General features: G+C 41.5%; 1 protein-coding gene across 2 annotated transcripts in view; it reads left to right on the top strand.

Annotated features, from left to right (window-relative positions):
* The window catches only part of NAV3 (neuron navigator 3), a 566,743-nt gene that overhangs the window by 379,156 nt on the left and 173,472 nt on the right, over window positions 1-14,115 (top strand). For both annotated transcript variants that reach the window (XM_023749753.1, XM_023749754.1), the window contains one exon: window positions 6,014-7,037. In XM_023749753.1, coding sequence (XP_023605521.1) covers window positions 6,014-7,037 — 1,024 coding nt within the window. The remainder of the gene's footprint in view (window positions 1-6,013; window positions 7,038-14,115) is intronic.

The following is a 14,115-nucleotide window of genomic DNA, read 5'->3' on the forward strand; positions in this document are numbered from 1 at the left end:
CCTGGTTTGCCCTTAAAGGGGTGTCCTTGGATCAGGGCGGGGGGGGCCCCCCCGGGGTGCCTGGCCCAGTCTGGGTGAGGGGCCGAGTGAGGGCTGTTTTCCCGCTGGCAGTTGACTAAAAGCTCCCAACCGCTCCTTGTTTTCTTTATTTTTTTTATTCTGGGCCAGCTTTAGCTCTGAGGCCTCGCTGCTGAAAACATGGATACAATGTTGCGGTCCGGGGCTGACTGAAAGCCGGTTTTGTTTAGCTTCTTATTTGCAACATAGTAATAGTTGCTTAGAGTTGCAGTTGAGAGTCCGGCAAGTGAGGTGGGGAACGTTGGAGTCTGCAGTCCCTGGAGGAAGCAAGCCTCATGTTTGCTTCCAGCTGCCTGGCTGCCGGCCGCCATCTTGGCTGACAGTTAATTTGCATAAGGATACGCTGATTAGCCAATGGGAAGGGTAGCGGTCGTACGCCAATTACCATGTTTCTCTTTTATTAGTGTAGATAGGATATATATGTGTGTGTGTGTGTGTGTGTGTGTGTGTGTGTGTGTGTATATATATTTCCCATATGCCTGTTGTGGCCTCCACATTTACCTCCATGTATTAATTTTAGAACTACATTGGCATTTTCCCCAGGTCATCAGTGTTATTGTTTTGCAACATGAGATCATTAAAACTGAACTCTGGGATTTTTAGAATTTAGAATGTAATGTTTTAGAATTTAGATGTTTTCTAAGCATCTGTTCTTTTCCCCATAACTAGATAGCAAGTCATTCAAACTCAAAAGCTGAGTTATTAACATTCAGAAATATCTCAGTTTGACCAGGGACTCAATATCTAATCTAATAAAAGAGAAACATGCATGCCCCAAGCCACGCCCCCCAGTCAATCAGAGTGACTATATGCAAATTAACCAAACCAAGATGGTGGCCAGCAGCCACGGAGCTGGAGCAAGCAGGATTCTTGGTTGCCCTGGCGATGGAGGAAGCCAAACTTCCCACCTGCCCTGGCTGGCTGTGGCCTCTGCTCAAGGCAACAATGTTTTAATTATAGAAGATAAATAAATCCCAGATACCTGCTTCCAGCCAGCCTCCACTGGGAGCTTGGGTGGCTGGGGTCCATGGACAGCCTGCTAACAGCCATCAGCCACTCACCTAGGCTGGCTAAGCACCCCAGCAGGACCCCCCTCCCTGAAGGGGCTGTGGCCAGCCTGCAAACAGCCATCAGCCCCTCACCCAGGCTGGCCAGGCACTCCAATGGGGACCCTCACCCTGAAGGGGGTGTGGCCAGTCTGAAAACGGTCCTCAGCCCCTCACCCAGGCTGGCCAGGCACCCCAGTGGGGCCCCCACCCTGATCTGGGACACCCTTCAGGGCAAACCAGCCGGCCCCCACCCATGCACCAGGCCTCTATCCTATATAATAAAAAGGTAATATGCAAATTACCCCTAACAACAGAACGACTGGGAATGACTGGTCACTGTGACACACATTGACCACCAGGGGGCAGACGCTCAATGCAGGAGCTAGCAGCGCTAAGGATGTCCAACTGCAGGTTAGGCCTGCTCCCCACTTGCAAGTGAACATGCCCCAAGGGCTCCTGGGCTGCCAGAGGGATGTCTGACTGCCAGCTTAGGCCCAATCCCCCTGGGGAGCGGGCATAAACCAGCAGGTGGACATCCCCCGAGGGGTCCCAGACTGCGAGAGGGCACAGGCCAGGCTGAGGGACTCCCCCCCCCCCCCCCAGTGCACAAATTTTTGTGCACCGGGCTTCTAGTTGAATATATAAATGGCACAGAGACTAGAATTTGTGGTGACACCCACTCTGTAGGAGCTATAGACGCTGTCATTTCAGCTGGGGTTGTTGTGCAACCTTCACTGAGAGTAGACTGGAGAGACTCATTATTCGAGTGCCCTCCTGATGCACAGCAGCTTATGATTTGCCCTCTTAATGAAACTTGAAGCTCCTCATTGCTGCTATATAGAGACAGGCTGGGGACAGATTTCAGTTGAGCTTAGAGAAGTGTCTTATACGTGTGTACTCATCTGAGAATAATTTTAAAGCTGTTGCTGTGACCGTGATGGTGGATGTTCTAATTTGTAGTCCCTCCTGTCTCCGTTTTCAGTGCAGTGATATTGAAATTCCTCTTCTGTACTTGAGCGCTGATCGCAGTCTATCTAGCTAATGTCAGCACATTTCAAAAGCAACTTGACTATTTTTTCTACCCTCTCCTCACATCGCCACCAAAGTTCCCAGATATGCCAGGGTAGGAGTTCTCCTGACTTCTTAATCCAGTTGCATAAACATGCATGACGCATGCTAAATATGTGACTAAAATGATGAAATAAAGGACATTAGGGAAACCTGATGGGCCGCTTTTTGTTTTCTGTGATCCCTCGCCATAAATTGCCAAACATCAAGGTGAATGTGGAACTGGCAAAGGTTTCAAATGTTCAAAGAGTGAAGAAAGTTAATGCAACACAGCTATGGCAGTCTGGGTACTGCCATAAGAAACAAGCCTTTGAAACTGATAATACAAGCAATTGCCAAGATTTCTGAGTCTGTTAAACTGTTGCTACTCAGAACAGGGTCTGTGACCAGGAGCACTGGCGGCATCTGGAAGCCCCTTAGCAATGTAGCATCTCAGAGCCACTGCAGACCTGCAGAATCACATGTGGTGGGCGTTTAGTGAGGTCTCTGGTGATTCGTGTGCACAGTACAGATTGAGCACCCCTATGTGAGCCTCTATGTTAACCCCTCCGCGACAGTAATAGAGCCTGGGCTTTAGGGACACACAATGTGGAATCAAATCCGAGCTCCCCACAAACTCCTCACTAGTGGTGAATGAGTTCCTTAAGCTCTCAAATCTTTGTTTCCACAAATACGAATTATAAATGGGAGCCCTTCCCACCTCATGGGATTGTTAGGACACTAACGTGAGATAATGCAGTTAATGAACCTTCAATAAAATGCCAGTTAGCATTATTATATTTGTAGTAATTATTAACATTATTTTCATTATAGAATAAAATATATTATAAATAACATTTGAGAGCCATGTAAGAAAGTGAGGATGAATTCAATATGATGCCATTATCTTTCTCTTAACAATATCCACAGCGTGTGGAGGGCAATGTTTCTCTACAACTCTGTGTCCCAATGTATGTATGTATGTATGTATGTATGTATGTATATATATATATATATATTTAAATATAAATAGAACAACATTTTCACATAGTTCCCTAAAATAATTCTATAAAAGTTCCATCTGCTTCGAATGCTTACATAATACCCTTAGCTCATCCGTTTTTATTAAATATTGTACACCCCTTGTGCAACTCTGATTCCTACCATTTTCTTTCCCACTTCCTAGTCATTTAATATTTAATATATACCTCTCATCATGTATAAGTCTGTTTTCTTTCCTTTGACTGGATTATGTGGTGTCTTAGACTGTCTTGCATAGACTAGCTACTCAGTAAATTTTAACAGATGGTGTGCATAGATTAAAATTCTAAAGATTGTAGGAACTGAATAGCATTGATCAATATTGCTGGAAATAATAGAAAAATAGAGCCATATATGTTGGACAAAACTCAGCAAAACAGTGAGGTCATGAACATGTACATAATTCAATGAAGTTAAGAAAATTCACTGTTTGGAGGTGTTCTTAGTTTTCAGTTGAATCAAGGCAATTGAGAAAGAAAGTTCACGATATAATTCAACTAAAGGTATGACTTTGATAATCACTATTTTCTATAGTTAAGGAATAACACTATATTTAATGAGCCATTAAACTTATCCATATACATTTGCAAAATAGGATAATATAGCCATTGATATAATTAACTTGGAATCCAAGGTGAGTTCAGTTCTCAGTTTTATGCCTTACAAATTTTATAACTTTGGCCAGGTTGTTTAACCTCTGTGTTTCAGGTTTTTTTTTTGTGTTATGAGGGTGTTATTTAAATAAGAGCGTGTTAATTAAAACTTTTGTTTCTGCTTTTATATATGTGGGTCCTCTCTCTTTGTTTCTTGGTGAGTCTGCCTAACATTTTATCAATCTTTTTTATCTTTTTAAAGAACCAGCCCTTGGTTTCATTGATCTTTTGTATTGTTTTTTTTTAGTCTCTATGTCATTTATTTCTGTTCTAATTTGTATTACTTCCTTTCTTCTACTTATGCTGGGCTTTTCTTGTTCTTTTTCTAATTCTTTAAGTTGTAGGGTTATGAGTCTATTATTAATTTTTCTTGTTTTTTTGTAGGCCCATAGTGCTATGAACTTCCCTCTAGACTGCTTTCACTGTGATCCATATGTTTTGGGTAGTTCTGTGTTCATTTTCATTTGTTTCTAGAAAGTTTTTTTATTTATTTCTTGATCTCTGTAACCCATTCAATGTTTAATAACATGCTATTTAGCCTCCATGTATTTGAATATTTTGGGGTGTTTTTACTGTAGTTTGTTTCTAATTTCATTCCATTGTGATATGAGAAGATGCTTGATAAAATTTATATCTTCTTGAACTTGTAGAGACTTGTTTTGTGTCCTAACATGTGGTCAATCTTTGAGAAAGACCCATGTGCACTTGAGAAGAAAGTATATTCTGATACTTTGGGGTTAAATGTTCTATAAATGTCAAATACATCTGATCCAGTGTGTCATTTAGAGTCTCTGTTTCCTTGTTAATTTTTTTCTCTGGAAGATCTATCCAGGGAAATCAGCGGGATATTAAAGTCCACTACTATGACTGTATTGTTGATCTCTCTTATAATGTCCTCCAGAAGTTTTTTTTTTATATATTTAGATACTCCTATATGGGTGCATATATGTTTACCAAGGTTATATCCTCTTATTGGATCAATCCCTTTAATATTATGTAGTGACCTTTATTGTCTTTTGTAATGGCCTTCATTTTGAAGTCCATTTTGTCAGATATGAATATTGCCACACTAGCTTTTTTTTTGTTTCCATTTGCATGGAAAAAAAATGTTTCCATCCCTTCACTCTCATCCTGTATGATTCTTTTGTTCTAAGGTGGGTTTCTTATAGCAGCATATATTTGGGTCATGCTTTCATATCCTTTTAGCTACCCTATGAATTCGTGCACTAGTAGGTTCCCTCGGCCTGGCCTGCGGGATCAGGCCGAAACCGGCTCTCCGACATCCCCCAAGGGGTCCTGGATTGTAAAAGGATGCAAGTCAGTCCAAGGGACCTCACTGGTGCACGATCGGGGCTGGGAAAAACATGGGAAGTTGGCTAGCCAGGGAGGGAGTGTGGGAGGACTCCAGGGCATGTTTGGCCTGTCTCACTCAGTCCTGATCGGCCGCACCCCAGCAACAAGCTAACCTACTGGTTGGAGAATCTGCCCCCTGGTGGTTAGTGCACATCATGGTGAGCAGTTGAGTGGCCTTAGCATATTATTAGCATATTCCACTTTGATTGGTTGAACAGCCAACTGGTTGACCAGACACTTAGTATATTAGGCTTTTATTATATAGGATGTATATATTTTTATATGTCTTAGTAGATTATTTGACCCATATAAGATTATTTGACCCATTTAAAGGCTTTTTATACAAATAAAAATAAACAATATTAACAAAAAGCTAAATCATGATTCATAAGCATATTTAATCAGATAATAATAAGGTAGGCTACCTATAGGTTTAAACAATTTCTCAATATTCACTATATGGCATATTTTTATAAGGCTAAATGGAATATCAGTTTACTGCTATGAGCTACATCAATAATTTTAAAAAAATGCAGAATTGCTTAGGAGGAGGGATAGTGTTTTATTCATCTTTAGATACTTCTGCCTAGCAAAGTCCATTTGGGTCAAAGTAGTTTTAGAAGCTAAAATAAAGCAAAACAACCACATCACAAAAGTGCCTGATGCCGCAGGGCATGTCTGTCTTCAGTTACAGAAGAAATACTTCTATGTGTCTGCAGTTAGGATTACTCAGTGATATGGTATAAATGGCCAAATCTAATCAGCCTTTTCTGTACTACTCTTGATGTCCAGATTCCTCCAAAGGACCTCAACCATCTTCAGGTATAAATGGGAACATGCAGCCCCCCACCACTGCTGGGCAGCCCCCTGCCTCCGCCATCCCTTCTCCGAGTGCCAAGCCCTGGCGCAGCAAGTCCATGAATGTCAAGCACAGCGCCACCTCCACCATGCTGACGGTAAAGCAGTCGAGCCCAGCCACCTCTCCCACACCACCTACAGACAGACTGAAGCCCCCTGGCTCTGAAGGGGTCAAAACAGCTCCCTCGGGACAGAAATCCATGCTTGAAAAATTCAAGCTGGTCAATGCCAGGACTGCTTTACGTCCCCCGCAGCCTCCCAGCTCAGGACCCAGTGATGGTGGGAAGGATGACGATGTCTTTTCTGAATCTGGTGACATGGAAGGTTTCAGCTGTGGTCTGAATAGCGGTGGCTCAACCAACAGCAGCCCCAAAGCGTCCCCTAAATTAGCCCCTCCAAAAGCTGGCAGCAAAAATCTCAGCAATAAAAAGTCTTTGCTCCAGCCAAAGGAAAAGGAGGACAAGAACAGGGACAAAAATAAAGTTTGCGCTGAAAAAGCAGTCAAGGATGAGAAGGACCAGGTGACGGAGACGGCTCCGAAAAAGACTTCTAAAATCGCAAGTTTGATCCCAAAGGGCAGCAAGACGACAGCCACCAAGAAGGAAAGCTTAATCCCGTCCTCCAGTGGGATTCCAAAACCGGGCTCCAAGGTGCCAACAGCAAAACAGACCATTTCACCGGGCAGCACAGCCAACAAGGAGTCTGAAAAATTCAGGACTACCAAGGGAAGCCCTTCCCAGTCCTTACCTAAGCCCGTAATCACCGAGAAAGCAAGCACATCCAATTGCCCTGCTCCTCTGGAAGGAAGGGAGGCCGGCCAAGCCTCTCCCTCTGGTTCCTGTGTTGGGTCAGTGGCACAGGGCAGTGGGCAGACCACGGGAAATGGTGCTGTCCAGCTCCCTCAACAGCAGCAGCACAGCCACCCGAACACCGCCACGGTGGCTCCGTTCATTTACAGGTAAGCTGGCCTCCATTCATCCACAGCTGGAAACATCTGCAGGTCTGTGCACTCAGTGCAATAAGAAAGGTTACTGGAGTCATGTCTTACATTGTCATTTTGGAGCAGTGTTTCATTCTGAAGATAGAGAGCCAGAATTTAATTTTTCAAGATAAAACCTTCACTATGCTCTAGTGCTCCCCTCCCATCCCCTCTCCTCCAGAACTTGAGGTCTTCAAAAGGTAACCAATTTTCTGTCAGAAGCAAACTAGAGACCAGGTGCATGACTTTATTGCTATTGCTGCTACTAATAAGACTTACTTTTATGATTAGTCTTTTAAAACAGTTCTAAGTTTTATAGAGTTTACAGATATTTTTGTTTTCTCTGTGAGAGAGAATACCATAAAGGGGCAGGCTCTGGAATCAGACAAAGGTAGTTCGAGTGCCCAGTTTTGCCTCTGACCAGCTGTATGACTTTGGACAGTTACTTAAGTCTGTCTCTTTTTCTTCAGCTGTCAAGTAGGAACAATAGTATCTACCTCATAGGGTTGGGGAGAATAGCAGGGATAATGTATATAAAATGTTTCCTATATATCCTGGCACATTGTAAATGTTCAGTATATATTCTTTATAAGGCATTGTTTTCCCAACATAGAATGTATATTAATCTCCCACACCTAGGCATGACTTTCTAGGCAAAGAATAATGGCCTATATTCAAGGTATCCCCCCAAAATATATACACACTTTAACAGTTGATAGCTCAATTTTGAAAATGAGATATATTCTAATAAACACTGCCTCTATAATTATTCAAAGTGTATATGTACATTTTTGGGGATACCCTATATTTATTATATTTATACTTTATTTTTTTAAAAAAATTGCATTCTGTTTATTTTATTGTGTATGTATTAAATTTATATCATATGTTATATTTTAAAATGTGTGTTCTACTGAACAGTTATAAAAATAGCACATTTGCCTATTGCTCCGAGGTTTGTTTTAATCGATTAGAAACATGTCAGTCACTGACGTGTTTCTATTTTTATTCCCTGTCCCTTCAGAGAGGAAAGAGCTTTGGGAGGAATAATGTCAGCCCTTTTATCAGGTCGGCAGCTCAGGAAAGAAATTTTCTGAACAGGAAGTGGCATCTGCTACAATTCAGACAGGGTCATGGTTGTATAGTTTACAGTTTATTAAATTTATTAAATGTATGGGTTTTTCAGTAAAGTAAATAATTACAGGCAAACCTCATTTCTCAAACATCTCCCATCTGGAACCATTCTGTTCTTCACCAAGTTGTTCACAGAAAAAGTGTTTCTGTTGGTTGTTGAACCAAGTCTCTCAGGCAACAAACAAAGGAGAAATACTTTTGTTGCTGGTGAAATGGACAATTAGCACAATTTTAAAACATAAAGAGGCCATCCAGAGTGCTAATGTTGCTAAGGGTGTGAAAGAAGTAATGATCCCAGGCAATTGAAGAGGCAGAAAATCTGTTGTTGATTTGGATAAAGGAAAAGCAGTTAGTTAGCCAGTGACTGCATTTCGGAGGCAGTGATATATGAACAAGCAAAGATGCTGCATACCGACTTCTTGAAAGAACCCCTAGAACAAGTGCTGAAAATGATTCCCTTAAGGCTAGTAGGGGCTGTTCAAATAATTTAAGAAGATAAGTGTGTATTTATAGGTTAAACAGTACATTAGATGTGTACTGTACATAAGAAAGTTTAAAATAGAGAATCATTTGGGAGTCTGAAACAGATTAATTCAATTTACATTATTTCTAGTGGAAAGAAATGATTCTGTTTTCAAAAAAATTGCTTATCAAACACCCTTCCAGAATGAATTAAGTTGGAGAACCGAGGTTCCATTGTATAATGATTTATTTTCCCTTAAAAATAAAATATGTCATTTGGATTATGTAGCCCCTGATATTCTTTCAATTCTGACTGCTCCAACCCCATTAAAAGACATTCCTGCAAAATCCCTGACAGACTTTGAAATTGAAAATCATTTGATAAATAATAATCATTTACTGTTTTATAATGATACTTAGGGACCTGGTGCACAGATTCGCCCTCTCGCAATCCAGGACCCCTCAGGGGATGTCAGACTGCCGGTTTTGGCCCAATCCCCATAGGCCAGGCCGAGGGACCCCACTGGTGCACGAATCCATGCACCAGGCCTCTAGTATGCATATAAGATCTTTGGTTAATCTCTTCCCACCCTTCCCCCTCCCCTCTTCCCTTTGAGATTCATCAGTCTGTTCCATGTTCCCATGCCTGTGCATTGAACATCTGCTCACAGTTGTTTGGTTGCTTAGGCTTATTATATATAGTCTAGAGGCCCAGGGCACGAAATTTGTGCATGGGGAGGGGGGCCCTCAGTCCGGCCTGTACCCTCTCCAATCTGGGACCCTTTGGGGGATGTCCGACTGCCGGTTTAGGCCCAATCCAGCAGTTGGACATCCCCCTCGCAATCCAGGACCGCTGGCTCCTAACTGCTCACCTGCCTGCCTGCCTGATCGCCCTAACCACTCTGCCTACGTGCCTGATTGCCCCTAACTTCCTCTGCCTGCCTGCCGGATTGCCCCTAACTGCCCTCCCTTGCCATCCTGGTCACCCCTAACTGCCCTCCCCTGCCGGCCTGGTCACCCCTAACTGCCTCTGCCTTGGCCCTCGCCACTGTGGCTTTGTCTGGAAGGACATCTGGAAGATGTCCGGTCTAATTAGCATATTACCCTTTTTATTAGTATAGATTCTCACTTGCTGAGTGCTTACTTAATGTAAGTCTCTGTTACAAAATTTTTGTGCATTTTATTTATTTTTATTTTTTTAAATCTATTTTTATTGATTTCTGAGAGGAAGGAAGAGGGAGAGAGAGATAGAAACATCCATGATGAAAGAGAATCATGGATCGGCTGCCTCCTGCAAGTCCCCCACTGGGGATCGTGCCCACAACCCGGGCATGTGCCCTTGACCAGAATCGAAACTGGGACCTTTCAGTTCACAGGCCGACGCTCTATCCACTGAGCCAAACTGGCTAGAGCAAATTTTTGTGCATTTTATGAGCATTTTCTTATTTATACTTTATCAGAAACCATGAGAAAGGAATGTTATTCCCACTCTATAGAAGTGAAGAAACAGATTTCAAGTCAGATTAGTGATAATCTCTTAAAGTCACAGGGCTACTAGGAGTTTACCTTTGAACCCAAATCTGCCTGAGTCCACAGCATGCCCTCCTTTGCTGATCAGTTCTTTCTGCATTATAAAAATAAGAGGTATTGTTACGGGGAAAATTCTGGCTGGGAAAATGTCAATGGTAGATTTTTTTTAAAATTATATGTAATACCTTAATCAATAAATAGAGAGAAAAAACCAAACAAACATCCTATCTAATAAAGAGGGAATATGCTAATCTCAAAGATGGTGGCGCCCACAGCCAAAAGGAAGGGAATATGCTAATTGACTGTCCCACCCTAAAAGATGGCAGTGCCCACAGCCAATAAGGAGGGAATATGCTAATTGACTACCATGCCCTCAAAGGTGGCGGCGCCCACAGCCACAAGATGGCAGCACCCAGTCCCCTCAGCCCCGCTGGGGCGCCTGCCTCCAGAGTCCCCAGTCCCCTCAGCCCCCAGCCTCGGCTGGCAGCTGCCCAGTTGCTCAGCCACCCAGGACCAGCCCGAGGTGCAGGCAAGCATCGGATGGAGGCTGCCCAGCTGCCTAGGGCTGCCTGAGGCTCAGGTAACCAGGGCCAGCCTAGGCTTGCGCTGCTGGCAGTGGCATCAGCAGAGGTGTGATGGGGCGTCGCCTTCCCCTGATCGCTGGGTTGCCTCCCGCCCCTGAGGGCTCCGGGACTGTGAGAGGGGGCAGGCCGGGTTGTGGGGACCCCCCCCCTCCAGTGCATGAATTTTCATGCACCGGGCCTCTATTAATTCCTTTATAATGGGAAATACATAATCACCCATAAGTAGTATATATGTTTTTTAAGCAGCCCTAACTGGTTTGGCTCAGTGGAGAGAGCGTCAGCCTGTGGACTCGAGGGTCCCAAGTTCGATTCAGGTCAAGGGCATGTACCTTGGTTGCGGGCACATCCCCAGTAGGGGGTGTGCAAGAGGCAGCTGATCGATGTTTCTCTCATCAATGTTTCTAACTCTCTATCCCTCTCCCTTCCTCTCTGTAAAAAATAAATAAAATATATTTAAAAAAATAAAAAGAAGCATACATAGGGACATATATATTATTATTGACAGTATTATAGATGCCCCCTTTTTCCCCCACTTTGCCCTTCTCCACCCTGTCCCCACCCCTCCCCAGGCATATATTTTTAAAAATAAATAACCTTAAAAAAAAGAAAAGTTTGATGGCTGATGCAGATTTTTTTTCCCTTTTCTTGGCCAACTTCTAGGTCATGCTAGGTCATTAATTATTCCTTCTGGGACTCTAATATACTCCTCGTAATATATTCTTGCAAATTGAATGTTCAGAATCCTAAAAATATAATGCTGGGTTCTGGGAGTTAATGGATATCTTTTTAGTCCTACTTCCTATGCAATGCAAGGATATTCTATATTAAATTTTTATAACTCATTTATCACTAAAATGTAGTAAAAGTATTTTTGAATTTGGTCTATCTTTAACCATTTAATGAGTAGATATAACTAAGGTCAAAGGTGAGAATTTTCATTGAATTAAAAGTTTCTTTCTTAAAATTTTCACCTTTGACTCTTCCTTCAAAATATATCTTATATCAGCATTTCTTTGTCTTTCCACCTCCCTTTCCTGGTCCAAGATTGTCACTACCAATGCTCACCTAGTTTCCAATGACTCTCCCAACTTCCCCTTGTAGACCTTTCCAATATCATTCTTCATACATCAAAGTATTACTTGTGGATGTCATTTTCAATAGAGACCATCTATTGGATGTCTATAACTCTTAAAATATGAAACTCAAATGTGTTACAAAGACTTAAAAAGAGCTGCATAATCTGGCCCTCTCAGTATGTATGAGTCTCTGTGTGTGTTAATATGTGTATGAAGCATGATGAGGAAAGTACTGTCTTCAACCTGTAAAATGGATTATAACTGGGAGAGGTCAAGGTAGTATAAACCACACTGAATGGCTAGATGAAGGAGAAAGTTACCGACTTTTGGAGGTTTCTTTCTTAAGAGTTGAATTAAAGGTCCCAATTATAGGAAGTAAATAAAGAGGAAGGAGAAGAACATAGTTAAAATGGGGGGAAAGCCTATTTTTAACTGATCCTCCTATTTCTTGGTGTCTACCCTTTATATTGTATTTTTCAACTTTGTTTTTCTTGCCTGCAGTTCAAAAATTATCCTACCTTCTTCAGACCTTCCACAAAATACCTACGTTATTTCCACGAGTCATTTTTCTTCCATTGCTTTTCATTCATTACTTTAGAGCTACATTCTTCGTGCTTGCAAAGATATGTGCAGTAACATAGTGAATTAGTAAAATTCAGAAGAAAAGAGAGACCTGTACATTATTCCTAATCGTCAGTCTTTTTAGCAGCTCCTAACAAAATTTCAAACTAGCCATGAACAAGATTGAGAACTCAACTATTTTTAGCTCTACATTCTTTGTCTTTATTTTCTGACCATTTGTAGTAAATGCCAAGAAAACAATGCATTGGACAGAAAGCAAACTCCTAAAGCAGCAGTTCTCAACCTGTGGGTCACGACCCCTTAGGGTGTCGAACGACCCTTTCACAGGGGTCGCCTAAATACATCCTGCATATCAGATATTTACATTATGATTCATCACAGTAGCAAAATTACAGTTATAAAGTAGCAATGAAAATAATTTTATGGTTGGGGGTCACCACAACATGAGGAACTGTATTAAAGGGTCACGGCATTAGGAAGGTTGAGAACCATTGTAAGTCAAAGGGAGCAGAACCAGGGGTGTGGGCAATTTGCAAAAGAAAAGAGAAGCCCAATCCTTAGATAAGGCAAGGCAATGTTATACAGAGAAGAAAATCACCTTGCTTTTTAAATGCATTCATTAAACATAAGCAGAGACCTTTTATACACATTTGATTTGTAAATTTAGGTCAAGAAAGTCTGAATTTATAGGTGAGTGTTTTTTATAAATATATAATGTTTCTTATATATAGCTTCATGGGTTCTCAAAAGAGGTTTTTGTTGTAACAAGTTTTTGTGAGATTTCAAATTTGCCTGAAAGTGACAATGAGAAATTGACAATTATACTTTCTTCTAAAAGACAAAGAATGCAACATATTAGATTTGAAAATACCCATGTGGTTGTAAGTTTGGCTTATTTATAGAACCAATAGATTGAGTAGGAGGATCTGTGAGTTTACAGAGATTGAAATGTAGAGCATATAACCATGAAGAGAAAGCTTTTGTAAGCCCTGCAGCTACTGTTGCAGATTATGCTGCAATTGTGGTTTTATGGGAACTGGGAATAATTGGTCATCAGCACAAAAAGCTTATTGAAGGCTTGCTTTAAAAGCTTAAATTTGCTAGGTTGGATATATATCTGTGCATCAGACAGCAGTTTAAACGCCTTCGCACAGCAATATTTTTTAGGATGGACAACAGAGACATGTCTAGAAGGGCCTGTTGTGTATAGCACTCCTGGGAGTTGGCAGTCTCTCAGCAGGGGACCTTCATTAAGGGCCCTTCTGCACTTGGCTTACAAGGTTCGCTGCCAGATTGCCTACTCACGCCATTGCCGTTTGTTTCTTCTTTCTGCATTTTGCTTTTTCTTGGGGAAAAAATTTTAACTTACAGGAACTTTGCAAGAATAATACAAAGAACTCCCATATACACTTAAGTCCTCACACCCAGTTGTCATATCTTCCTAATATCCCTCATTCTGGAGTGGTTCTTCAGTAGTTTCTTGATTTTCATGACATTGATATGCTGAGGGCAGGCATTTGCTAGAATGTTTTTTAATTTAGGTTTATTTGATAGTTCCTCATGATTCAACCCATATTATATATATATATATATATATATATATATATATATATATATATATATATATGTATGTATTTGATTTGTCTGGACTGTCACGGAAATAATTCAGTGTTTTTTCTATTAGGTTTC

This window comes from Myotis lucifugus, unplaced genomic scaffold (assembly GCF_000147115.1).
Source record: "Myotis lucifugus unplaced genomic scaffold, Myoluc2.0 scaffold_9, whole genome shotgun sequence".
Taxonomy (NCBI): domain Eukaryota; kingdom Metazoa; phylum Chordata; class Mammalia; order Chiroptera; family Vespertilionidae; genus Myotis; species Myotis lucifugus.